Source organism: Amblyomma mixtum, chromosome 9 (assembly GCF_055824585.1).
Source record: "Amblyomma mixtum isolate Tamu chromosome 9, ASM5582458v1, whole genome shotgun sequence".
NCBI classification, from domain to species: Eukaryota; Metazoa; Arthropoda; class Arachnida; order Ixodida; family Ixodidae; genus Amblyomma; species Amblyomma mixtum.
In genome coordinates this window covers 69,227,484-69,254,816 of record NC_143020.1, presented here as the reverse complement: position 1 = coordinate 69,254,816, position 27,333 = coordinate 69,227,484, and the positions used below count along the sequence as shown (strand labels likewise).

At 51.8% G+C, this 27,333-nt stretch overlaps 1 protein-coding gene across 1 annotated transcript; it reads left to right on the top strand.

The window, feature by feature from the left end:
• The first annotated feature begins 1,066 nt into the window (after nucleotides 1–1,066).
• LOC149329568 (TNF receptor-associated factor 6-like) lies at nucleotides 1,067–21,986 on the top strand. The gene is made up of 2 exons (XM_089560312.1): nucleotides 1,067–1,376; nucleotides 19,229–21,986. The coding sequence occupies exons 1-2, from the start codon at nucleotides 1,089–1,091 to the stop codon at nucleotides 20,336–20,338; spliced, it is 1,398 nt and encodes a 465-aa protein (XP_089416438.1). The 5' UTR covers nucleotides 1,067–1,088; the 3' UTR covers nucleotides 20,339–21,986.
• The last annotated feature ends 5,347 nt before the right edge of the window (nucleotides 21,987–27,333 follow it).

Sequence of the window (27,333 nt, the reverse complement as noted above, 5' to 3'; positions counted from 1 at the left end):
GCGAACATTCATGCCAGAGGAAACTCCAAATCTTCTACGTGTTACACACAGCACCTAATTTTCACACCAATCCGCAGTTTCTCAATGTGGTTAGTTCAATCATGAAACTTCCAGCACGGGAGCCTTTTTATCGCATTGCTGTAGGCATGGCTGCAAGTAATTTAGTGCTTCGAGCGCTTAACAGTTTCACAAAGAACAAACTGTTTCGCAAGGAGCAAACAATTCATAAAAAAGACCATAAAAATACCATAAAAATTCATAAAAATACCAGCAGGATGCTTTAAGAGAGAGAGAGAAAAGGACGGAAAGGCAGGGAGGTTAACCAGGCGATGCCCAGTTGGCTACCCTGCACTTGGGGAGGAGATTCCATCAAGGTGAAGTAGATTAGTAAGAATTGAGTAATTACTCACTGATGTCCAGCCGAGCGCAGCCATACGGCTACAAAGAAAACCTGCACAGCTTTCTAAGAAACATTGTAGTTAAAAAAAATAAATCCTGAAGGATATATCAGCCATGAAGTCCTAAACCAATTCTGTCGGTTTTTTATTCGTGTAGGGCACTGCGAGACGCCGATCATAACACTTGTTTTTCAACGCAAAGCGGGATAGTTTTGCAAGAAAAGTTGGAGCTTTCGCTGGAGTCGAAACACCGGCACAGACGGGCTGGAACCCGCGAATCTCGAACGCGCGCACCTCGGCGGACAAGTTTTAACAGTGAAACATTACCATTCGATGTTACAATGACATAGCCACTCAGCGCCTGGAGCGATTCATATCGAGTACCTCATTTTCTAATGCGCTGCGAAATTTAATTTCGGCCATTAGCCACGGAACAGAAATCATTATTCGCTCGAACCCTTCCGAAAGAAAGCCCCCTGGGTTAAAGCTACGTATAGAAGAGCTTGTGAATGCAGCTCGAGAGATAACGACAGCGAAACGGGCGCAGCAGACAATACTTTTCGCGAGAGGCAGCGGATGCCGCTCTGATAGTCGCCCCGACGACAAAAGGAAATAGATAAGAGCCCGCACGGCGAGAGCGGAAAAATCCACTTTTTCAGGCGGCGTCGAAGCGAGCGCACGTGAAGAGTGATGCCTCCTGCAGCTACGCAATATACGCTCGTCGGCTTCAGCCCAGACCTCGACTGGAGGCCTCTGAGTTTCGTGAAGACCATTCCGACGAACAGGGTGTGCAGTGCCTGCGGTCTGGTGCGTAAGAGGACCGCACTGCTGTCCTGCATGCACGTGCTGTGCGACTCGTGCTACGAGCAGTGCGTCCACGAAGGCTTGCACGTTTGTCCTCTCGATGGCTACGAGTGGCACGACGAAGAGGACGTCGACTGGAGGGACTTTCCTCTAGATGAGTTGCAGAGACGAGAGGTTAGTCACTAAACTTCCGCCCTTTTCTTTGTCTTGTACTATCGTTCCCCGTTTCTTTTTGGCAAGAAAACGCCCTTGTAAAGTTTGCAATAGAAGTTGTACTGCTACACGCGGGCAAGAAATGGACAGACGGAACCCCTCGCCCTGAGTGCTTACCAAAAAGTTTCCCTCCTTTGTTGTACAGGGGCGCGATTGCGAGTCGCTAAAAAAACGCCTCAATCGGATAGTGCCTCAAACAGTGTCTCATTTGCTCCGTTCCTATTGGTCGGCCGTGACCAGCGGCCATATTAATTTTTTGCGTCACCGGGTGACGTAGTAAACGTGCAGAAGTGTTGACGTTGCTTACCTAATTATGCGAGCCGACTGAGACGATTTTGTGCAGCTGAAACGAGTGGTCTCAAACCGTTTGGCGCCGCGGTGGCTCAGTGGTTATGGTGCTAGGCTGCTGGCCCGAAAGACGCGGGTTCGATCCCGGCCGCGGCGGTTGAATTTCTTTGGAGGAGAAATTGCAGAGGCCCGTGTACTGTGCGATGTCAGTGCACGTTAAAGAACCCCAGGTGGTCGAAATTTCCGGAGCCGTTCACTACCGCGTCTCTCATAGCCTTAGTTGCTTTCGGACGTTAAACCCCATAAACCAAACCAAACCGTTTGAGACATTAAAAATGGCGGGTGCTTACATCGCCGGTGGCCGCGCGAGCAAAGGTGCAGGAGGGTGCGTGAAGACGGTTTGGACTTGCGGGACTTGTTTCGACGTTTTGACATAGGAAGGAGACTGCACAATGGCTGTGCGATGAACTCTCCGTTGAACTTGGAGGTGTGCGGGTGAGTGCGCGGTCAGTGCAGCGGCAAGCGCTGTGCGCGCTGTGCTTATTCGCCGCCGATGGGTTTCAAGGCACCGTAGGAAATGAAGTAAACGTCGGCGTAGCCCAACCGACTGTGAGCAAGTGTTTGCGGCGGGTTGCGGAGACCACTGTCAAATTTCATCGCAGAAGGCGCACGCTTTCCGACAAGACCCCCAGGACAAGGCGACGGCGGAGGAGGGCTTCCTTCGCATAAACTTTCGCCACCGCAGTATCCCAGGCGGCGTCATCCGAGCATCATCCGAACGGAACGGTGTCACCCACACTTCGCGCACTTTTACGTGGGAAGCTCCCAGACACCCTTAGAGCGTGTGGGGGCAGCGGTCTCGGACTCAAAGGAGATGCCCTCGACTCAGCGTGGCAAACTCAGCGGAGACCAGCCACCAAGTGACAAGAGGTTTTTGGGCGTTCAGTGCCCAGCTTTCGCCGGTCGCAAGCCAGAGAATGGGTCGGAGCCAAAGGTTCACAAACAAAACAAAGTTTATATAGCAACGAGACGATACAGAGGATTACACAATCACTAGTTCAAGCACATACAAAGTGATTAACAGAACAATGCAACGCGTGCAAGTTAAACTCGAGAGAGAATACAGTACAAGGGCAATATTGCACCTAAAGTGCACTAACGCACGAGAGAGAGGTAAACAAACAAAACACAATTTGCTCACCGGGCACTGCGGCAGTCCGACGACCAGATTTCCACGACGATGCCGTCCCGCAGACTGGCGAACGTTGCCTCGTTGGTCCGTGGCTGGCCGAGTGGTGTTTTCCCCGGGAGTCGAACGGGCGCGCTTCTCCGAAGCTTAAATGGCGGTCCGGTCTGACTGATAGCGGCCAACGCCTTCTTTTACAGGCTCGCTTCCACGTCTGTTTGTTCTACGCGCCAAAGTAGGTGCGCACATACGCTTAGCATCTCCCGTGCTGTTTCCCTTCCTTTCTCTCGCCGGCCGCGCGTCCTCATTGGTTAAAGTCAGGAGTTGTTTCGCGAAGGTTCCAGCGTGTTCTAGCGTGGCGCCGTCGTGGCGGCGTAGCCGACGTCCGAGTGCAGAGGAGGGGGACATGTCTTAGCGCACGCAAGGCTTCCCCCTATTCTGTAGAAGCGACTCGGATGTTCCAGAGAAATCTTCGTGCATGACTCATTCCCTCGGTGCACGCCGTGGCGGTGAGCGGTGGTGGAGGAGAGAGAGAGCACACGCACACAGGCTAGGCGCTCCGCGGGGGGTTTCCTCCTCCCCTGTTCGAGACGCGTCCGCGCGGCGCTGTTTTTCTTTGTTTGCTTCAAAAATGCGCCGCATTTTGTGACAAACGGCAACAACACCGACATCAAGTGCTTAGCCCCAAGCGGGCGGCAGTGGTTACGAGGCAGAGAGCGATTGTTGCCACAGTGACCGGGCGTGCCGGCTCTCATTTCTCGCAATGAGATTGCAAGCTCCCAGCAGCTGCACCGGTCTGCCCCCGTATATCGGCAGTTGCTGCAGTGTGATTATTCATGGTCGCCTGGTATTTTCTCAACGGAGTGTCTAGCGTTCCGTCCAGACTGAACATTTGCTGCTGCTGCAGTTCCGTCCAGACGGAATATTTACCGCAGCTAGAGTTCCGTCCATACAATAGACAGTTTTAGTTTCACGTACACAGAAGGTTCACGTAAGTAGTGCACTTACGGGTCAGCAGTGCGCATGCGCAGAACGTGAAGTGTCTGTGTGGGCCGCACGGACGTACGTGAGATTCAGATCTTTGCGTTGCGGTCTTCACGTTGCTTGCGTACGTGGCGTTGGCAAGATGGCGGGGCCGTGCCCGCCCGCTTCACAACGATAACAGCTTCGTCGCTAATACCTCGACGTGGTATCGTGCTGCAAGCTGCTGTATTTGCCTTCAGTTGGTCCATTCTTGCTCTCGCATGACGTTTTAGGTGAGAACTAGCTTTTGTTTCCCAGATAGAAATCCATTTAAGCAGCTTCTAAGCCTGACGGAGAAGCGTTTGTGGTCGTCATAGCAACGAGTGTGCCGACGGTCTCGCGAGACCACGCGAAGCTCAAAACCTAGCGGGATATCGCGGGACCCTCGGCACAGTCAGCGAGAAAAGCAAAACGGTGCACGTTGTGGGTTCCTAAGTGGACACAGGCCACCACCCACCGCGGGTTCGAGCTTCGCGCGAGCCAAGGGCCCCGATCAGCCGTCACCACACACACACTGGGACACCGATGCGGCGCACTCAACCTCCGCTGGGAGGAGAGCGATTCGCCGCAAAGAAATAGGCCTCCTAGTTCACAAAGGAGACGTTTATTCACGTCGTCCTCCAGCAGATACACACACACTCAATCGTCACCCCGTCCCGGGGCGCGCGAGGAGCAAGGCTCCGCTGCGCGCACGAAGCGACTCGAGTAATGCGCGCCGCTAGCACGCCGCTGCAGGAGAATGTCCCCGCGGCAGTGCTGTGATCTCGCTCTCGTGTCGGCCGTTGGGCCGGTTGCGAGAGAGAGTGGGCAAACAACGCAAGGTACGCCTGTCGGAGGTCGCTGGACCCCGCTAGACAGGCTCGAGCCGCTGCAGGTCAGAGGACACGTGCGGGCGAGCTCGAGTATGCACTGGTCCGAACGGCAGAGGCCGGCACGGACAAACACAGTAACGTACGCACCTTACGCTGTCTCGGAGAGATCTCTCTCTGGGCCCCGCTCGGACGGTCGCGCCGTGCGCGGCCGCCCGTAGCGGGTCCCGATTTCCCGCCAAAAGGCGCCAATGGCAAAGGCCGTTGGGGAGCCGGGGCGGAGCTGTGGCCAAATGACAGTGATTAGTCACCTAGCCGCCTCTCCACCGCCTGAGGCGGGAGCAAGGGAAAGAGGAGAAACAACGCAGGAAGCCGGCACAGCCGCGCAAAGGCAACGGCGGAAAGCCAGGATTCCCACATCCCCCTCCCCTTAAATGCCCTCCTACCCATCGGCAAAGCACGCGGCCAAAATAAAGAAATCAATACAGAAAAAAAATAAGCTACACTTCAGTTCCAAAATAAAGAAATGAATACACACACACAAAAAAAACTACCTACACTTCAGTTCCAAAATAAAGAAATGAATACACAAAAAAAACTAGCTACACTTCAGTTCCAGCCAGAACAACGTAAGGAAACAAAGGGAAAAACAAGGCAAACAAACAAACACTGGCATACGCTTCAGTAAATCAAAACAGCTTGCAGATTATATACACGGTACACAAGAAGATGTGAATTAAACTGTACAACTATGTTACAGGTGGATGTCAGCCCCAAAGTTCGATGGCGCGGCCTAGTGGGCCTGTCGGCGACTCACTGCTCGCAGACTTCAAGTTGAACGGGTTGGGAGGGCCGACGATTGATGGTGGTCTTCTTTCCGTTGATGACGACGGGGCCGCGGCAGAGCACTAACCTCACGCCCTTGGGCACGACATCACGTTCGGGCACAGGACAATTAGTGCACCCCTTTCACGCCGGCTGAAACGGGCGAGGTCGTTCGGCGGCGTCCTGATGTGCAACCTTGGCCACAGCGAGGGGTCCTTCTCATCCTCGCGCTCACGCAGAAGAACACAACGGCACAACTCACAGGCGTCGCCTTGGATCATGGTTACGCGCGCACAGAGTCACAGCCACACATACACCGGCACGTGCGCGGACGCTGGTCGGCGACAACGATCCCCTCATCAGAAGCGTCCAGAGGCGCCGCGGCGATGGTCAAAAAGTGCACTTTCCGCCCCCCATCGCAACCCATCGCCCCAAACGCCCCGCCAACTTCCCCTCCATACGGGCCGCACAAAACTCGCACCGCGACACACGGCTCCTTAACGAGCCAGCCACCCACAGTCGGGCCGGAAATGAGAAAATGCGCGCTGTACAAACGACACCCATCTTTTTCTTCTTGAAGATAAGAGCAAGCACGAGCTGGCTGAAGTTTCCTATGTACATCTCAGTACGTTAGAACAAAAACAGACGTACAAGCAGAAAACGAAAGTGGCTAGAAACATACTCAAGCAAACAAATAAGTAAACTGATAAACACACAAGGCTGGAACTGATCATGCTGCCAAAACAACAACAGAAAAAAAAACACACCGTGCTTCACCTGGGTAGGGCCTGACAAGAAAGCTCGCCAGCTAGCTGAGGCTGCGTGCCTTCGGTTGCGGAAAAGTCCGCCGTCCGGCATCAATCACACCGGTGACCGTCGCCTCAGATTGTACCGGTGCTCCGTACGCTTGCGTTCCGCAGCACCAGTTGTGCTTTTGCGCTTGCCTTTGATACCAATGGGTACCGGCGCAAGCTCGTCAGACCGTGACGCGTAGGCCTTCAGGTCAATGAACCCCTGCTTGCTCCTGGGGAAAGGCCCCATCAAATCGCAGGTGGCCATCTGCCACGGACGCACACTGTCAATCGGTTTCATCATTCCAGGCGGCTTGCCACCCCGTGACTTCACCGCTTGACAGACATGGCAGGAACGGCAATAGCGGATAATGTCACGCTTCATGCCGGGCCACGTCACCGATTGACTCAGTTTTGCAAAAAACTCTGGAGTCACTCAGATGACCGGCCAGTGGTTCGTCATGAGAGAATCGCAAAAGTGCGCCTCTTAGACTTTTGGGGATAACCACCTAGAACGGGTCGATGGACTCGTCATCGGTGGCTATGTACTTCAGCACGAGCCCGTCATGGTCCAGCAAATATGACTCCCCGGGGTTCGCCGCGACACACGCTGGCTTCTGCCCCCCTGCGCCCGCTACAATACAAGTAGCGTCACGGCGCTCCGTCTCCCTGAGACCGTCGCTCACCTCGCGACAAAACGGGTCATTTTCCTGGGCTTTCAGTAGCTCTTACGGCTGAAAACGATTCCAGTCATCCCAGAGGGGAGCGTGGTCTCGTCGCCACTCAGGTTTGCAGCCAAAATTTCCGTTCGCGTCGGCACCTCCGAGGCGCTCACGAAGAGCTTTGCCTCTCGTCCGCTTTGCGAAGCGCTGCTCGCCTGGTTAGCGGAATGGGTTAACCCGTTTGCGGGTTCCCCCTGCTTGCCGCCCGGCGGCTCGTCCGCTGTTTCGCCCCCTCCGCCTACAGGCGTCAAGGCGCCGCTGGCGAGTGGGGCACGGGATAGCGCGTCAGCTACCACGTTTGTGCTCCCCTTTCGACACTGCACGGAAAAGTCGTAATGCTGTATCAGGAGAGCTCAGCGCGCCAGCCGACCCGCAGGCTCGCGGAGCCGCATCAGCCAACTGAGCGCACTGCACCCCTGCCTCAGTGGAGGCTTGGGCGGGCTGCACGAACGAGGGAGGCAAGGCTCCTAGTTCGATGAGCGGCGTGGTTTCCACAGGGAACCGGGCCAGCGCCTCGCCGTTCCCAGAGCAGAATTGACTGCTCGCGGGGCACGGCTGCTGCTGTTCGAAACTGCCGGTTGCGGCAGCGTGACACGAACTGCCTTCGCACTGGACGGAAAGCTTGCACAGCTGAGGCATGTGACCAGCGGATGCACCGCAGGGTGCTCCCGGTACAGCTCCAATGGGAGCCGCGTGGTCGACATTTTGGGTTGTGCCGCAGTAAACCCCAACGGGGGCCGCGGCCAACCACGGTGTCTGGCTATTCGAAGGAACAGCAGGTAGCGGATCAAACGACGCTACAACTCCGTAGGGAGCCGACATGTAGCTACTGAGTGCCCCGCTGGGGGTAGACATGGTGCGCAAGCGTGATCGGCAAGGCGACCTGCTCGGCTAATGTGTCATCAAAGGCGTAAGCGCCAATGACTTATCACGTTGGGCGCCAGTTGTGGGTTCCTAAGTGGACACAGGCCACCACCCACCGCGGGTTCGAGCTTCGCGCGAGCCAAGGGCCCCGATCAGCCGTCACCACACACACACTGGGACACCGATGCGGCGCACTCAACCTCCGCTGGGAGGAGAGCGATTCGCCGCAAAGAAATAGGCCTCCTAGTTCACAAAGGAGACGTTTATTCACGTCGTCCTCCAGCAGATACACACACACTCAATCGTCACCCCGTCCCGGGGCGCGCGAGGAGCAAGGCTCCGCTGCGCGCACGAAGCGACTCGAGTAATGCGCGCCGCTAGCACGCCGCTGCAGGAGAATGTCCCCGCGGCAGTGCTGTGATCTCGCTCTCGTGTCGGCCGTTGGGCCGGTTGCGAGAGAGAGTGGGCAAACAACGCAAGGTACGCCTGTCGGAGGTCGCTGGACCCCGCTAGACAGGCTCGAGCCGCTGCAGGTCAGAGGACACGTGCGGGCGAGCTCGAGTATGCACTGGTCCGAACGGCAGAGGCCGGCACGGACAAACACAGTAACGTACGCACCTTACGCTGTCTCGGAGAGATCTCTCTCTGGGCCCCGCTCGGACGGTCGCGCCGTGCGCGGCCGCCCGTAGCGGGTCCCGATTTCCCGCCAAAAGGCGCCAATGGCAAAGGCCGTTGGGGAGCCGGGGCGGAGCTGTGGCCAAATGACAGTGATTAGTCACCTAGCCGCCTCTCCACCGCCTGAGGCGGGAGCAAGGGAAAGAGGAGAAACAACGCAGGAAGCCGGCACAGCCGCGCAAAGGCAACGGCGGAAAGCCAGGATTCCCACAACGTTTTGGCTTGTGGGTTCCTAAGTGGACACAGGCCACCACCCACCGCGGGTTCGAGCTTCGCGCGAGCCAAGGGCCCCGATCAGCCGTCACCACACACACACACACTGGGACACCGATGCGGTGCACTCAACCTCCGCTGGGAGGAGAGCGATTCGCCGCAAAGAAATAAGCCTCCAAGTTCACAAAGGAGACGTTTATTCACGTCGTCCTTCAGCAGGTACACACGCACTCAATAGTCACCCCGTCCCGGGGGCGCGCAAGGAGCAAGGCTCCGCTGCGCGCACGAAGCGACTCGAGCAAAATGTGCGCCTCTAGCACGCCGCTGCAGGAGAATGTCCCCGCGGCAGTGCTGTGATCTCTCTCTCGTGTCGACCGTTGGGCCGGTTGCGAGAGAGAGTGGGCATTCAACGCAAGGTACGCCTGTCAGAGGTCGCTGGACCCCGCTGGACAGGCTCGAGCCGCTGCAGGTCAGAGGACACGTGCGGGCGAGCTCGAGTAAGCACTGGTCCGAGCGGCAAAGCCGGCACGGACAAACAGTAGCGTACGCACCTTACGCTGTCTGAGGGATCTCTCTCTCTGGGCCCCGCTCGGACGGTCGCGCAGCGCGCGGCCGCCCAAAGCGGGTCCCAAATTCCCGCCAACAGGCGCCAATGGCAAAGGCCCTTGGGGAGCCGGGGCGGAGCTGTGGCTAAATGACAGTGATTAGTCACCCAGCCGCCTCTCCACCGCCTGAGGCGGGAGCAAGGGAAAGAGGAGAAACAACGCGGGAGGCCGGCAGAGCCGCGCAAAGGCGACGGCGGAAAGCCAGGTTTCCCACATCCCCCTCTCCTTAAATGCCCTCCTACCCATCGGCAAAGCACGCGGCCAAAATAAAGAAATGAATACACACACACAAAAAAACTAGCTACACTTCAGTTCCAGCCAGAACAACGTAAGAAAACAAAGGAAAACAAGGCAAACATACAAACACTGCCTTACGTACGTTTGAGTAAATCAAAACAGCTTGCAGATTATATACACGGTTCACAAGAAGATGTGAATACAACTGTACAGCTATGTTACAGGTGGATGCCAGCCTCAAAGTTCGATGGCGCGGCCCAGTGGGCCGGTCGGCGACTCACCGCTAGCATACTTCAAGTTGAACGGGCTGGGATGGCCGACGACTGATGGCGGTCTTCTTTCCGTTGATGTAGGGTGCGTTGATGACGACGGGGCCGCGGTAGAGCACTGACCTCGCGCCCTTGGACACGACATCACGTTCGGCACAAGAGAGTTAGTGCACCCCCTTCACGCCGGCTGAAACGGGTGAGGACGTTCGGCGGCGTCCAGATGTGTAACCTTGTCCACAGCGAGGGGTCCTTCTCATCCTCGCGCTCACGCAGAAGGACACAACGGCACAACTCACAGGCGTCGCCTTGGCTCATGGCTACGCGCGCACACAGCCACAGCCACAAACAGGCATACACCGGCACGTGCGCGGACGCTGGTCGGCGACAACGACCCCCCCATCAGAAGCGTCCAGAGGCGCCGCGGCGAGGGTCAAAGGGTGCACTTTCCGCCCCCCATCGCCCCAAACGCCCCGCCAACTTCCCCTCCATACGGGCCGCACAAAACTCGCGCCGCGACACACGGCTCCTTAACGAGCCAACCACCCACAGTCGGGCCGGAAATGACAAAAGGCGCCCCGTACAAACGACACCTAATCTATTCCTTCTAGCAGATAAGAGCAAGCACGAGCGGGCTGAAGTTTGCCTATGTACAAATCTGGTAAAAAAAAACTGAACGCCAAGACAAACGCATGTTACCTATGTACATTTCGGTACGTTAGAACGAAAACAGACTTACAAGCAGGAAACGAAAGTGGCTGGAAACTGACTCAAGAAAACAAATAAATAAACAGATAAACACACAAGGCTGGAACTGATCATGCTGCAAAACAAAAAAAAACAAAAAAAAATAACACACCGTGCTTCGCCTGGGTAGGGCCTGACGAGAAAGCTCGCCAGCTAGCTGAGGCTGCGTGCCTTCGGTTGCGGAAGAGTCCGCCGTCCGGCATCAATCACGCCGGTGACCGTCGCCTCAGATTGTACCGGTGCTCCGTACGCTTGCGTTCCGCAGCACCAGTTGTGCCTTTGCGCTTGCCTTTGATACCAATGGGTACCGGCGCAAGCTCGTCAGACCGTGACGCGTAGGCCTTCAGGTCTATGAACCCCTGCTTGCTCCTGGGGAAAGGCCCCATCAAATCGCAGGTGGCCATCTGCCACGGACGCACACTGTCAATCGGTTTCATCATTCCAGGCGGCTTGCCGCCCCGTGACTTCACCGCTTGACAGACATGGCAGGAACGGCAATAGCGGAAAATGTCACGCTTCATGCCGGGCCACGTCACCGAATGACTCAGTTGTGCAAAAACTTTGGAGCCACTCAGATGACCGGCCAGTGGTTCGTCATGAGAGAATCTCAACAGTGCACCTCTCAGACTTTTGGGGATAACCACCTCGAACGGGTCGATGGACTCGTCATCGGTGGCTATGTACTTCAGCACGAGCCCGTCATGGTCCAGCAAATATGAACCCCCGGGGTTCGCCGCGACACACGCTGGCTTCTGCCCCCCTGCGCCCGCTACAATACCAGTAGCGTCACGGCGCTCCGTCTCCCTGAGACCGTCGCTCATTACGCGACAAAAGGGGTCATTTTGCTGGGCTTTCAGTAGCTCTTTACGGCTGAAAACGATTCCAGTCATCCCAGAGGGGAGCGTGGTCTCGTCGCCACTCAGGTTTGCAGCCAAAATTTCCGTTCGCGTCTGCAACTCCGAGGCGCTCACGAAGAGCTTCGCCTCTCGTCCTCTTTGCGAAGCGCTGCTTGCCTGGTTAGCGGAATGGGTTAACCCGTTCGCGGGCTCTCCCTCCTTGCCGCCCGACGGCTCGTCCGCTGTTTCGCCCCCTCCGCCTACAGGCGTCAAGGTGCCGCTGGCGAGTGGGGCACGGGATAGCGCGTCAGCTACCACGTTTGTGCTCCCCTTTCGATACTGCACCGAAAAGTCGTAATGCTGTATCAGGAGAGCCCAGCGCGCCAGCCGACCCGCAGGCTCGCGGAGCCGCATCAGCCAACTGAGCGCACTGTGGTCTGTCTGCACTACGAATTGCGTTCTATCAAGGTAGACGTCGAATTTGCGCAGTGCAAACACGATGGCGAGGCACTCCTTCTCGGTCACGGAATCATTCCTCTCCGAGGGCAGCAAGGAGCGGCTGGCAAAGGCCAGCGGTTGCAGCACGCCATCGAATTCCTGTAGGAGAACTGCTCCTAAACCCAGATCGCTCGCGTGAGTCTGGACTACGGACTGTCTGGTCAGGTTGGGTAGCCTGAGCTGCGCTGTCTCGACAATGGCACTAGACAGGAGGCGAAAGGATCGCTCTTGCTCGGGCTCCCATCGCCACGCGGCAGTCTTTCCCAAGAGCTAGGTCAAGGGTGCCTGCACGCGGGCACAGGACGATAAAAGTGGCCATTCCCACACAACGGCGCAGGGCGCGTACGTCCTTGGGCGCGGGAAATTCTAGTATGGCTCGAAGTTTCTCCGCATCTGGCTCAATGGAGCCCCGGCCTCAGCGACTGCGCCCCTGCCTCAGTGGAGGCTTGGGCGGGCTACACGAACGAGGGAGGCAAGGCTCCTAGTTCGATGAGCGGCGCGGTTTCCGCAGGGAACCGGGCCAGCGCCTCGCCGTTCCCAGAGCAGAATTGACTGCTCGCGGGGCACGGCTGCTGCTGTTCGAAACTGCCGGTTGCGGCAGCGTGACACGAACTGCTTTCGCACTGGGCGGAAAGCGTGCACAGCTGAGGCATGTGAACAGCGGATGCACCGCAGGGTGCTCCCGGTACAGCTCCAATGGGAGCCGCGTGGTCGACATTTTGGGTTGTGTCGCCGTAAACCCCCATGGGGGCCGCGGCAAACCACGGTGTCTAGCTATTCGAAGGAACAGCAGCCAGCGGATCAAACGACGCTACAACTCCGTAGGGAGCCGACATGTAGCTGCCGGGTGCCCCGCTGGGGGTGGTAGACACGGTGCGCAAGCGTGATCGTCAAGGCGACCTGCTCGGCTAATGTGCCATCAAAGGCGTAAGCGCCAATGACTTAGCACGTTGGGCGCCAGTTGTGGGTTCCTAAGTGGACACAGGCCACCACCCACCCCGGGTTCGAGCTTCGCGCGAGCCAAGGGCCCCGATCAGCCGTCACCACACACACACACACTGGGACACCGATGCGGTGCACTCAACCTCCGCTGGGAGGAGAGCGATTCGCCGCAAAGAAATAAGCCTCCAAGTTCACAAAGGAGACGTTTATTCACATCGTCCTCCAGCTGATACACACACACTCAATAGTCACCCCGTCCCGGGGGCGCGCGAGGAGCAAGGCTCCGCTGCGCGCACGAAGCGACTCGAGTAATGCGCACCGCTAGCACGCCGCTGCAGGAGAATGTCCCCGCGGCAGTGCTGTGATCTCTCTCTCGTGTCGACCGTTGGGCCGGTTGCGAGAGAGAGTGGGCATTCAACGCAAGGTACGCCTGTCAGAGGTCGCTGGACCCCGCTGGACAGGCTCGAGCCGCTGCAGGTCAGAGGACACGTGCGGGCGAGCTCGAGTAAGCACTGGTCCGAACGGCAAAGGCCGGCACGGACAAACAGTAACGTACGCACCTTACGCTGTCTCGGAGGGATCTCTCTCTCTCTGGGCCCCGCTCGGACGGTCGCGCGGCGCGCGGCCGCCCAAAGCGGGGTCCCGAATTCCCGCCAAAAGGCGCCAATGGCAAATGCCCTTGGGGAGCCGGGGCGGAGCTGTGGCTAAATGACAGTGATTAGTCACCCAGCCGCCTCTCCACCGCCTGAGGCGGGAGCAAGGGAAAGAGGAGAAACAACGCGGGCGGCCTTCACAGCCGCGCAAAGGCGACGGCGGAAAGCCAGGATTCCCACATCCCCCTCTCCTTAAATGCTCTCCTACCCATCGGCAAAGCACGCGGCCAAAAATAAAGAAATCAATACACAAAAAAAACTACACTTCAGTTCCAAAATAAAGAAATGAATAAAAAAAAGAAAAAACTAGCGTTCCTAAGTGGACACAGGCCACCACCCACCGCGGGTTCGAGCTTCGCGCGAGCCAAGGGCCCCGATCAGCCGTCACCACACACCACTGGGACACCGATGCGGCGCACTCAACCTCCGCTGGGAGGAGAGCGATTCGCCGCAAAGAAATAAGCCTCCAAGTTCACAAAGGAGACGTTTATTCACGTCGTCCTTCAGCAGGTACACACGCACTCAATAGTCACCCCGTCCCGGGGGCGCGCGAGGAGCAAGGCTCCGCTGCGCGCACGAAGCGACTCGAGCAAAATGTGCGCCGCTAGCACGCCGCTGCAGGAGAATGTCCCCGCGGCAGTGCTGTGATCTCTCTCTCGTGTCGACCGTTGGGCCGGTTGCGAGAGAGAGTGGGCATTCAACGCAAGGTACGCCTGTCAGAGGTCGCTGGACCCCGCTGGACAGGCTCGAGCCGCTGCAGGTCAGAGGACACGTGCGGGCGAGCTCGAGTAAGCACTGGTCCGAGCGGCAAAGCCGGCACGGACAAACAGTAGCTTACGCACCTTACGCTGTCTCGGAGGGATCTCTCTCTCTGGGCCCCGCTCGGACGGTCGCGCAGCGCGCGGCCGCCCAAAGCGGGTCCCAAATTCCCGCCAACAGGCGCCAATGGCAAAGGCCCTTGGGGAGCCGGGGCGGAGCTGTGGCTAAATGACAGTGATTAGTCACCCAGCCGCCTCTCCACCGCCTGAGGCGGGAGCAAGGGACAGAGGAGAAACAACGCGGGAGGCCGGCAGAGCCGCGCAAAGGCGACGGCGGAAAGCCAGGTTTCCCACAGGCTCCATACGCAGACGTCGTCAACATGAGTGGGACACGAGCGCGCTTTCGCTTCTCGAAAAGCGATGATTTAAATATGATGCGGGGCGTGAAAGAATGTAGTCCCTTTGAAGATAACATGCAACATACAGTTCGCTGGAATAAAATCGCTCAACGTTTGTCAGAAGACAGGGGGAAAGTGTTTACCGCTTGCACTGCGGCTTCGCCTGGCTCCGCTCCAAGCAGCTCGACTAAGCAAAATTAGTTTTTTTTTATCTGTACTAGATGGCGCGGCTCAACATGATAGTGCCTTTTTTAGGTTCTATGGCAAATCTACACAGTTTGCGTCCCGCACGTATAGCTAAACTGTACGAAGTGACACGAGCATACGCTACGTAGACTGCTCACTTTTACGTGCGTTAAGGTTCTACGTACGTAAAACTAAAACTGTCTAATGTCCGTACGGCCCATACTATTCAAAATGGGTTATTTCTACCCACATAAAGCATTCCTTTGCGTCTGGAACAACCAGTTGACCAAGCTGTATGCAGATATTCTCTCTACGCATGTATACGGCACCAAAATATCTGTCCGCGTACTGCGTTTAGTTACATCCTCGAAGGTATAATTTCCGTGCATGCATCCAGGATCGGGAAAATGACACTGTTAGAAGCAAAGTTTAGAAATTCTTCGCGAAGTGATGTGAAGCCCTGTCGCTATTTGTGCTGCAAGATGACGCAGCGCGAAAAAGACTAAGACGTACACAAACGGTCAACAAGCATCATGCAAACGCACCAACTAACCCAAGCCAAAACTCGATCTATTGCCATTTCTCACTGACTGCTTGGAAAATAAAATGATGCTGCAGAATATCCTGTCACACATTAGGCGGAACAGGATTGCCACTTTTTTAAATGGACATGCAAAACTCTGCAAGCAAACTGGTTTCCCAATCCCTAACGCGAGCTTTAATTCCATCTTGACACAACTCTTGTGGCAGATAATGCTGGACGGAACTGTATGGTGTCAGATACAGTTCCGTCTGGACGGACCCCCATCCCTACATGTAGTTCCGTCTAGACGGAACTCTAGCGCAAATTGTAGTTCCGTCTGGACGGAACTCTAGCCACAGCGTTTTCTCAACAAAATAAATAGAACCACCCATCGCCCTTACACACATTTGCCATGGATACGACTGAGAGCACAGACTAGGCGGGTTCACACTGGCGAGCCGGCTGGGGGGGGGGGGGGGGGGGGGGGTCGCGCGACAGGTTTAAATCGATATTTTACGCTCCCTCCGCGCTTTACAAGTGTTTCAGAAACCGTAACTAATTGACTGAAATCGGTCGCGTGACGTTTCCGACTCGCTAGTGCGATCTTGCCTTAAAGCTGCCTTCGTCGGTTTTCGAGCCGAGAGCTCCTTGCTAATTGATCTCGGCAGACGTGTAGCAGTCACTGCCTTCAAACAAATTTTTCCGCGCACTTAAGACGTCCGCACAGTACCTTGATTCCACATAATGTGTAAACAAAAAGAGGACAGCCGTCGAATCAGCTGATTTTTTTCTGGCTGCCATGTTTTCCATGGCTGAGTATGTGGGCGATGTGGTTGGACGGATAAGGTTGAAAATCCTTTGAATCGGGCGGCAGCTCACGCCACCTAGCCGACGCTTCTCCAAAATCAGCGTACCCTCGCGGCAGCTAAAGTGACTGAAGAGCAAATTTAATTGCAAAACTGAGGACGCTTCTTGTTTTGCTTCATGTCGTTGAGTTTGAAACATAGTTTGCTAGCAAAATAAAACCTTGTTCATTTTATTAACGGCGTGTTTACAGCAAAACGTTAGCATACGATCCCTTATTGTGCATAAAAAATGCTTCCGGGGTTGAGCCCTGCTACTAGCCATCGCAACCTCGCTGCTAATTGGTTGAGTCCGCGGTCAGCGTCTCGAGGTGTCGTCATTTTGACGTCACAGTCTCAAAATTGACAAAAATTGAGCGCGACTCGTAATCGCACCCCAGGTGCCCCAAAAGTAATACGGAGCACTCGAGCGGTGGCCGAAATGGGAAAAAACAGCATGCCAGCGCGCTCTATCAGCAGATGCGCGGAAAAGAGCGAAGGGGCGTCGGCACATCCGGCTGACCCATCTCGATAACTTGGTGATCTTGTTATCGCCTCAACGAGCGAAGCTGCGCTGCTACCATCTCTTCCCGCCAGGGGCGCTTTCAATACCTCATGGTTTGTTGTTCGTCCGGGCCATGAAGAAATGTTTGCCATCGGCACCGTGCGCTTGATGCTTCGTCAGGAACTGCATTATCTTTGTCTGCGGAACAGCCGAGGTTTGCGCTACATATGGCGGCGAGTTGTGCGCTGACGAGTACAAGCACTCGAGCAACGTTTTGGCAAATGGGGTGAAATCTTCGCTTCGCTCTAGAGAACGCATGACAAAAGAAAAAAACAATAGCATGCATGTGCTGCCTGTCATAAAAATAGGTGCAAGTGGGATAATAATTCAAGAGCAATTTCTTCAACACAAATTCACATTCTTACACTGGAGAACAACCTCGTCATTGCGTTTCTCTGACTGCAGTTCCAAGAGGCGCAGCTGTTCTACTATGCCGCCTTCTCCGTCTACCACCTCTAAAACGTTTGCTACCCAGATTAACATGAGAGAGCACGATACCCTATGTTGCTAGCTTGTCTGAACGCGGCCAGATATGCAGCTTATGCGCGCAATTAAACATGGGTGCTGTTTAGTGTGTTTCTGTGCTGCTTCTTACTGCGATGTACGTCTGTACCAGGCTGCCAACCTCATGAGCCAGTTCTCCCCAAATTTGCAAACAAAAAATCCTTAGATTTCCCTAGACACAAAAATAGTGTTCAATTGTGAAAAAATGTATATTTATGCGTAGTTCAGTAACAAGTTTTATCATGCAGCTACCCTGTTACCAGACGTTGGTAAGCAAGTTAGCGCTGTAAATTTGAAATGATCTGAAATGAAGAACTTCTAAATGAAGCTACAAGATAAACCGTAGCGCTCCTTGGAAATTGCAAATGAAACGCTCTATATCGTGTATGTTATTTTTTCACTGTACACGAGATATTAGTAAACATGCATCGGCATGTGGAATTAGATGAATTTTTTTCCCCTCATATTGAGTTGGTTTAGACTTCAGCCGAAGGATACCACGTACAAAATGCCTGGAGGTCGCTTGAGGAGTCTGCAGAAACTGCGACATAAAAGCTGCTTGTTCATTTGCTGCGATTTCTCTAGAGGGTGGCTGATGTAAGTTTGATTGGTTTGGTTTATTGTTGTTTAACGTTCCAAAGCGACTCAGGCTATGAGGGACGCCGTAGTAAAGGGCTCCGGAAATTTCGACCACCTAGGGTGTTTTGACATGCACTGACATCGCGCAGTCTACGGGCCTCTAGAATTTCTCCTCCCTCCATCGAAATTCGACCGCCGAGGCCGGGATCGAAGCCCCGTCTTTCAGGTCAGCAGGCGAGCGCCATAACCGCCGTGCCACCGCGGCGGGTGAACTGGGAATTGTTCCCTTAGTTAGACTAGCTAAGATTTTTTACCCGGCGCTCCTTTATCAAAGAAATGGCACCCTTGTTCTTTCCTAATTATTAATATAAACATGCATATATGCTTACTAAATAGGAATTTGACGTCGTGCAGTGAGCTCCAAATACAGCGTGAGTAAGGGGCGTGCGTGTTGAGGGAAGGCGGTGGCACGCCAGATCACAGTGGGTGCCACTGGCCACGCCAGGGACCATACAGATCCGACTACGTGCGTGTAAAGGCTGGTTCACATGCATGCAAGCGACTCAGAATTGAGCTGCGCAGCGCGGCGAAAAATTTTAACTCGTTGGAATATCGCCGCTCTGACTGCTGAGCCACCGCGATGGCTCTAAAAAGCTTTTGCGCTGCAGCAACAAAGCGTTTTCACTTGCATGTGAAACAGGCTTTAATCGAGCGCGCGGCAGTGTGGTGCGGGCCTCCGTCAGTTGTAGAGCAAAAACAACGAAAAGCTGGTACTGTGTTCCCAGTTTGAGAGAGAGAGAAAAAAAAGAACTCTTCGAGCAAATGAAATTTCCCCAGATTATACAAAAAAATTCCTTTGACCCTAAATGACGTCCAGTTTTTGTATAGCTAGGGAAAAATCCCTAGGGTTGGCAGCACTGGTTTGTACGTACGCAGGTGGTCCAAAATGAGGGCGCATGAGGAGAACTAAAATCGTGACAGCGGGTACAGGAAGATATATATATAACAGTGCAATTTAGTTCATGTATTACACTTCTATGAGTCAGAGTGAGGTTAGCGCAGAAGTGAAAATGCAACAGTGTCTTTGCACTTCATGTGTTTCAAATATATAATTGCAGATTTTCAAGAACAAATCTATAAGACCCTACTGCCCCTGTGCACAACCAAATGCTGACGTGAATTCACATAAGGAATTGACTTAAAAACAAAAATTTTAAAAAATCAATCGTTGGTGAGGTACTAGTGATTTCAATGGATACACTCTTGTTCTCCTTGCAGGTCAAGTGCTGGAATGCAGAACGGGGTTGCCAGCATGTGACGGCTGCTTCCACGATAGCCCACCATTTCCAGCGGGAATGTGTGCACCACTCTACTTGCTGCCCAAAGTGTTCGATCAGCGTCCACTGCAGTGAAGTGTGCGCCCACCTCAGATCGGGAACTTGCGGCTCGATGACTAACGCCTCGTTGAAAACCCACAGCAACTGCGTCGTCAAGGATGGAAACGCGTCTTTTACTACTTTCAGCCAAGCCAAGAAGGCGGAAGAAATCATGGGCTGTCTGGAAAGAATCGCTGCTGATAATAGCACACACGGTGACAGGTTGAATGAAATGTCTCATGATATCAACACATTCAAGGAAGCTTTAAGGCAAGAAGTGGCAGCTGCTGTACGAAATCCTCAAAACTTGAATGAAACATTGCGTGAAATTTTAGCGTCAAACGCGGAAATTAAGGAATGTCTGACGACACGCAGCGACGCCGTAAACAATCTTTCCGCAGGGGTGAACCGATTAGAAAAAGAACTGACAGATCAGTTGGGGAATGTGAGGACGGAAACTGCAGAAAGCATTTGCCAAATCACAGCTGCCCTGGAGCAAGCCAGAAGAGAAGGAAGGGAGAGTGGTCAGAAGACGTTGGAGCGCATCAACAAAGTGCACACACTCGCGGAGCTGCAAGCAACGCGGTGCGAGGTTTTTGTACAGGGTGTGAAATCCCTCGAAGAGAAAGCGCTGAATGAAGGCTGTGCTTGGCATTACAACGAGAGCGTGTACCTGCGTGGTTACTGCATATCACCGGGCCTAAAATTCACGAAAACAGGCGACTCGTTTACTGTGCATATTTGCTTCGTGCTGCACAAAGGCGACCTGGACGACGCTGTTCTGTGGCCATTCGAGCAAAGAATCAAGCTGAGCGTCGTGCACCCGCAAGGAGTCACCGAACGTGAGGCCGAGGTTAAAACATGGCGTTCTTTGAAGTACTACCAAAAGCCCGAAACTTCAAGAAATCAATGTGTTTGTTTCTCAGAGGCGCCGTTCGTCTTAGCGGATCTCCGGAAAGGCGGCTTTGTTGAAGACGACAAGCTTCGAGTCAAGTGGGAGCTCCTGCCTTGAGTTTCTCTTCCATCGGCACAGGGACAAGGATGTGGCGCATGTACACAGCAGGGATAAACTTTTTTTCTTGTTGATATTCAAACCAGGTTTGAAGAAAGCTTCATGACCACTGCAATATTAGCATTTTTTTTTTCAAGATAAAGTTTGCACTTTAAATGCCAGTTACTGATGTTTGTATTCGATATCACTGCTGTTTGGCCGTTCGTAAGACTTCCTTTAAACGTCGTATAGTCCGCGATGCCACCTGCAATATTGGTTGAGAAATGGGAGCTTCTACTTTAGCTGATACCCAATTTCGCAACCATAGCTATATATGCCATATTTCTGGGAATAAACTAAGCCTCCGTGTTTCCTCGTACTATGCCATAAAAAAATGCTCCTACGTTCATTTCCTAACTAAACAGAAAGCTATTCTTGGGCCGTATCTATTGGCGTATAGGCGAAGCCAATCCTTTCAAATAATGGCCTTGAAACTTGGGGACCACCAATACTGTCATCAAGTGAGGCCAGAGCCCCAATCTGGTTTAAAACGCGGAATAGGCGGAAAGAAAGCTCAGCCAAACGCATTCTTTTGAGAAGTCCTTAGTTCAGGCCGTCACTTAGGTTTTATACAATATACGGCGGTTGCAACCATGTTTGCGTGGAAAGTCTTTTACGCGCCCATTCTTTTGTAGGGGATCCGCGACAAAATTGTGAGATAAATGTCATAGGAAGATGAAAGCGGATCTGCATTGTGCAATTAACGCGTGATTTATTGAATTTGTACAGAGAACGCGGCTTCTTGAAATCACTCAGTGACCGTTCTTTAGTGCTATTTTAGCCTATCTTCTTCTTGGGACAGGAGCGTGTAAAAATTTACAGGGCCGCAAGTCGAGTGCAGTGTTGCATAAAAGTGCGTCAGGTACTGAGAAAAGCAGATGTAGGCCCTTTCCATTATAACAGCGTCTAGCTTAGAGACCATCGTCCGGAATATACTGACGAAATTTTTCGATTGCTTTGACGCTGCGGATGTTTAAAGTTTTCTGGCAAACATCATCAGCGAAACGGAGGTATTGTCTTCGGCCGTCTCCTCGCACACATTCATCGAAATGAGTCATCTTTGTGCCAGGCGCTGTGCGCAGCCCCGGTGTTGTGTTTATCAGTGGCAACGTCGCAGCTGCTCGCATGATCGCGGCCGAGAGCTTCCATTGCTTTACCTATGTACATGTGATATAGCATTTTTTTATTCTCCTGTTGCCAAAATAATGGGCCAACCAACATGGTTTATTGAAGAATTTAAGGGGTAAATGCTGGTCCTATGTCACATGCTCAGGGAAGTGGACGCTTCCACGAATGCGTCAGCGGTTCCAAGCAAAGCTTTAATTTCACGATCATCATCATCGTCATCTTCCTGACTACACCCACTGCAGGACAAAGACCTTTTCCATATCTCTTCAGTTAACACTGTCTTCTGCCAGCTGCGGCCACTGTATCCCTGAAAACTTCTTAATCTCAACCTCTCAATCTCAATCTCAATATTGTGCGTTTGATGGTCTTGATTCCACTAGACCAATGGTAGTTGCTCTGTTTTGTTCACGTGAGTGTGATGTATATATGTTTTCGTTTTTTTCAATAAAAAAATCAGTTTCGAGTCAGCGCTCGTCTTTGTGTCCTCTTCCTTTGTCCGTCGTTTTGTTTCGCGCTGTTCCCTCTCACGATTAATCTCAACCGCCCATCTAACTTTCTGCCGGCCCCTGCAACGCTTGCCTTCTCTTGGAATCCACATCGCTACCCTTCAGGACCAGCGGTTATCTTGCCCTGTCATTACACCCTCTGCCCATACCCAATTCTTCTTCTCGATTTTGACTGGGATGTCATTAACACGCATTTCTACCCTCACCCACTCTGTCCGCTTTCGGTCTGTTAACCTTAACGTATTATTTTGCTTTCCATAGCTGTCTGCGTTGTCCTTAACTTAACACGAGAACTTTTCGCTACCCAGCACATATTTTCCCCATAGGTGAGTACCGGTAAGATACACCTGTTGTATATTTTCCTCTTGAGGGATATTGGTAAAGTGCCACTCTTGACCTGAGAGAACCTACAATACGCGCTACACCCCATTCTTATTCATCTCTTTATTTCCCACTCGTGATCCGTATCAGCGACCACTGCCTTACCCTTAGCAATTCCGGCACCACGCTACCAATTGTGAACTGCTTCCTTATTGGAACCTTTCCTTATCGGAATTTTATTGCTGCTTTTATAAAGGACTGTCGTAGCTGTGCAGTCGTTATATCTTTCAGTATTTTCAAGCAAGACTCTTCCACACCCCGATTCCGCAATGTCTACATGACTCCTGAAGTTTCCACAGAGTGAAGTGCTTTCTCGTAATCAACGAAAGCTATATATTTCAGTGAAGTCACTGAGTGAAGTCACTAAGCATTTCAGTGAAGTCACTCGTTTCCATTTTCTACTGAGTAGTACCCGTACTGTGTTGTTTTGGCGAATTCAGCGCGAAGTACTTTGTAAAATGTGGATTGTGAGGATTTAACTTCGCGGAGTGGTACATAGGCTCTGAGGAAGGCCGTAGTGGAGGTCCTCGGAATAATTTCGACCACCTGGGGATCCATAACGTGCACTGACATCTACCAGCATGCGGGTGCCTTTTCTGTTTCGCCTCTATCTAAACGCGGCCGCCGGGGCCGGGTTTGAACCCGGGTATTCCGGATTAATTTACAGCACCTGGGGTTCTCTAACCTACGCTGACATTACACAGCACAGGGGTGCCATTTCTGTTTTGGCTCCGTCGAAATGCGGCCGCTGCGGTCGGATTCGAACCAGGGTCAGCCGGCTTGGTAGCCGAGCGGGCAACCGCTCTCCACCGCGGTGGATAAAAACGTAGTAGTGAAGTTAAAAACTCACCTCCCGAATATTAACTCAATCTGCATAGTTTACGATTGTATTTGTAATAAATATATGCATAAAGAAGATTCGTAAGTCACCACGACGTGAAGCGGTTTTCAATTTTTTTGGTAGAATTAAATGTTACTGCCACTCCACGTGCCAACAGTGAATTGAATGACGTTTTGGAAGTATGAACCAATCAGAAAGAAGAAACAGTATTCAGAGGCCACACTAATATGAACTAAGGCTCATATTTGCCTGTTTACAACGGCGGAGAGAAATATGAAGTCTTTGAGGGCCAGTAGAAATTTCTTAAAGAACAGCCCTCATCACGTTTATTGCATGTACGGGACCTTTTGCAGCCAATAATAAAGGGGTATTAGTAGTTCAAATATGGACTAACAGGCCCGGAGGATCCACTCGTAGCACCATAGAGCCGGCACCACGTGTGCTGCCCCTTGCCTGAGGCGTGCGTTGCAGTGAAGAACGTGTACGGAGCAGAGGCGGGCTTGGGTGTGGGCACTGAGATTCATTACTTTTCAACTAAAAGAAAGTGCTCAGTTTAACGAAGTTTATCGATTTGCCTGCTTGAATCCACTGTCTTACATGTATTTTCTAGGACCACCACAGTATGCTATCTGCGGCTAAGTATGCCGCAAGAAGGATATTTAGGGTAGTTTAGAATTGTATTTTTTTTCATGTTTTCTCGTCGTTTTATTCCGCAAAATTTAATCGCGTTTTTCACATTCTGGAAAGCTTGGGCAAGTAGATGGAAGTACTACAGTGCGAGAAAATATACATCTGGAAGTGAGAATCATAATTTTTCTTAGTTTTTGATTCATATCCAAATGCGGGAATCTGGTGTGAGCTGATGATCTTTGCCACAAGAAATGTCTTTCAGTTAGCTGGAAAAACTTGAGGCAAATACGTAAAGCATTTGACTTCTATAAATTAATTTCTTCCCCTATCCTTTGCTTATTATTACGTTGACGGCGAGAAAATACTTTTGTGTTCGAAAATAAAGAAATTTACCCTGTTGCCAGGATAGACCACGATATCTTTAACATAAATCTGAGGTGGTTTATATCAGAGTCAGGGCCACCCGACTTCTTAGTGGAGAGTCGCAGCTATGAACGCAACGCGAAGGCTTCCACTGTTGTCCTGTCTTCACGTGCTCGAGGGTAAACGTCGATCACTAGATGCGTTAAGTTTTTGCTGGCATAGCGTCCAGTACAGAGTGAGGAGGTTTTGAGTGGCACAAAAAAAAACAGCGAGAATTTCTGCTTCAGCGCCTGCGGGGACCATGGGTGTGAGACGAACATGTCGGGTGAGAGACGCTAATGGGGTTTGGAATGCATTTCACCATTTTCTTTATTTGGCACAGCACGACTGAATGGGCGCAGACGCTGGTCTTCTTCTCGAATGGCGGCTCTACAGACACTCGCTTCTTGTGTTTAGTAGCCGTGGCATCCGCCGATGAGGGGGGAGTCACTTTAGTCAAGGGACGGTTGCGGGTGCAGCATCCTGCACGAAAAATCTAAAGAATACAAACTGAGTACGACTTAACTTTCGGGGTCACGAGTTATCACATCTTACTAAATATAATGTCAGTGAAGCCAGCGATTGACATTGAGCAAAACTTTCTTTTTAAGATAAAAAAAATTTCGAATACAAAGAGACCTGCATGTACTTATAAATTAATTTCTAAGAAAGCACATAGCGAGGCACACAAGCGACCGGAAGTGGAAGTAGTAACAAGCGCTTTGACTTCAATTTCTAGCTGTTCTATGGGCCGTCCTTACTTTAAGTTCTACATGTACCTCTTTTTGTGTTCTTTATCGATACGTAGCAAATTCTTGCGTGAAAGCAGTTTCGTTCTTGTAAACTTATTGCAACGACTTCCAATATAAGCACTGTTATGCAGTTCCATTCCTACTTGCTGGCGCTTTATGGCAGCCTATGTATTTCATTCTGATTCTGCTTTTATTCCCGTTGAATTGCGATAGGCTTTGTGGGCATACACGGCAAACCATAGATTTGGGGGTTAAGGTGAAAATGAGGACGACTTGCGTCCAATACTTTTTTTTTTGTGAAAATCGATCATGCCCAACATTCTCGGAAAAAATTTTTTGAAAATTGAGAAATTGGAGGATGCTTTTGTGTATTTATTCAAGATAATGGCCGTTCTTTTGATATGTGAGAAAATCTTTTTTCTTTTATAGCGTTTCCATCGATCGCATCGAAGTGTTAATACTGCCTCGGAAATCCAATGGGGAATGCTTCTGATGATAGAAAAAAGGTTGATAGCAAAAAAATTCAAGACTGCCGTCGGGAAATGTGCTGATATATTGAGTGTTATAGTGAAATCTTACATTATGGGAAAAAATTGCATCAATAAAGGTTTCCCGTCCTAAAATGCTTTTGTCGAGAATTGCTGGGTATGTGTATTGCTCTTTCTGAAAATGCTTATTACTGTCGGCGGCAAAACACGCAACATTTTTTTCCTAGGACAACTAGTTTCAAAGACGGCCTATCCTTTTCACGCAAACCGATTGGTCTTGTGCCCTCAAGGTTGTTTCAAAAGAGAGCAGGTAGTAGCGTTTAGAAGCGGCCATTGCTAGAGCTTAGGCTCAGGGAACCGGGTTACAAAAACTGCCTCCACGTCACTGCTGTTTACTTGTGAAAACGCCAAGCGGTTGTAATTTCTGTATAATATTTAGGACCATTTAAGATAAAAAAGATCCGTCTTTAGTGGACACAGCCTCGTCGTCATCACCAAGCGGTGATCTGTCCCTACAAGTAAACTTCACATCGCGGTCACGATCTCTTTGAGCGGAATGCAGCTAGCTCCTCTAGAAAATCCACAGCTAGTTGTGAACGGCAATTTCGGCTTGTGAATTGGCTCTTCTCCTGGTTAAGCTACTCAGTCGAGCTCTTCCTTGCTTCGGTAGTTCTTGCAAGGTCGTTATGATTAGTTTTGACAGCAATAGTTGTTAGGTCGCAGATTGTCCTCTCTGTAAAAATTTCGCGAAAGTTAGAGGTAATAATTGCCGACAGCCTCATTAGAAAAGTATGGTTATGTTGTGCAATTTCAAGCAGCACTTTGCCAAATTAGGCGGAAGCATCCTTATGTACCCACGGGTGAAACAACGGGCAGAAGCTTTGCCCTGGCTTTCGACTGGCCCTTGTTTCCCAGACCTAGGTCAACCGTAGGCGTTATCACAATTCACCAATAAAGTTTGCCGTCTGTCTTCCCTTGCGTGGTGCTCGTCTTATTCTTGGTGAAATAATCAGGAGATGGCGCTTTGACCCCACCATGTGTAGACGAAGACACTGTCTGTAAACTGGCCGCAGATGCTCTTGCGCCATAAAACCATCATCATCATCATCGTCGTTAAAATCAGCCAAAAAAAAAACAAGTAAGTCATTACAGTGCCAGGTGTGTGAAAGCTGACGTAGGTCATTTGAAGACTTTGCATGTGCCCACGACATTCTAACTTGTCGGTGACAACGTACACAAATTTATCACCTGAAATATTTTGTTATCCACACTGATAGAACTCAGTGTCGCAGCTTGCACCGCACAAATTTGATTTTGACATCAATTTCACACGGTACAGACTAGATGTGTGCAAATCCTTTATTTTCTTAAATACCACCGGAATGCCAGAAGGATTTATTGCTCTTAATATCCTGATCTAAGAGTGTCGGTTTTTAAGTCGTGCCTTGGTGGCGAACACTGTAGCAATCCGATCATACCACTACTCTTTCAACATATGTATATTGGGACAGTTCTGAACGGAAAGTTTGTCCTTTCGGTGGCATCGAAATTCCTGCATGGGCGAGATGCAAACTGCGAAAATCAAACCCGCGCATTTCGGCGGCAAAGTTGCAACCACGAAATATTACTATTCAGTGTTACAACGCCATGGCCCATCAGCGCCAGCTGCAATACACATCGAGCATCTTCATGTTGTAATATGTTGCAAAATTTTATTTCCGAAATTAGTCAGGGAACAGAAATTTGTTACTCGATTGATCCCTTCCGAAAGAAAGCCGCCTGAGTAAAAGGTACGTATAAAGGATGTTGTGGATGCAGCTCGAGAGAT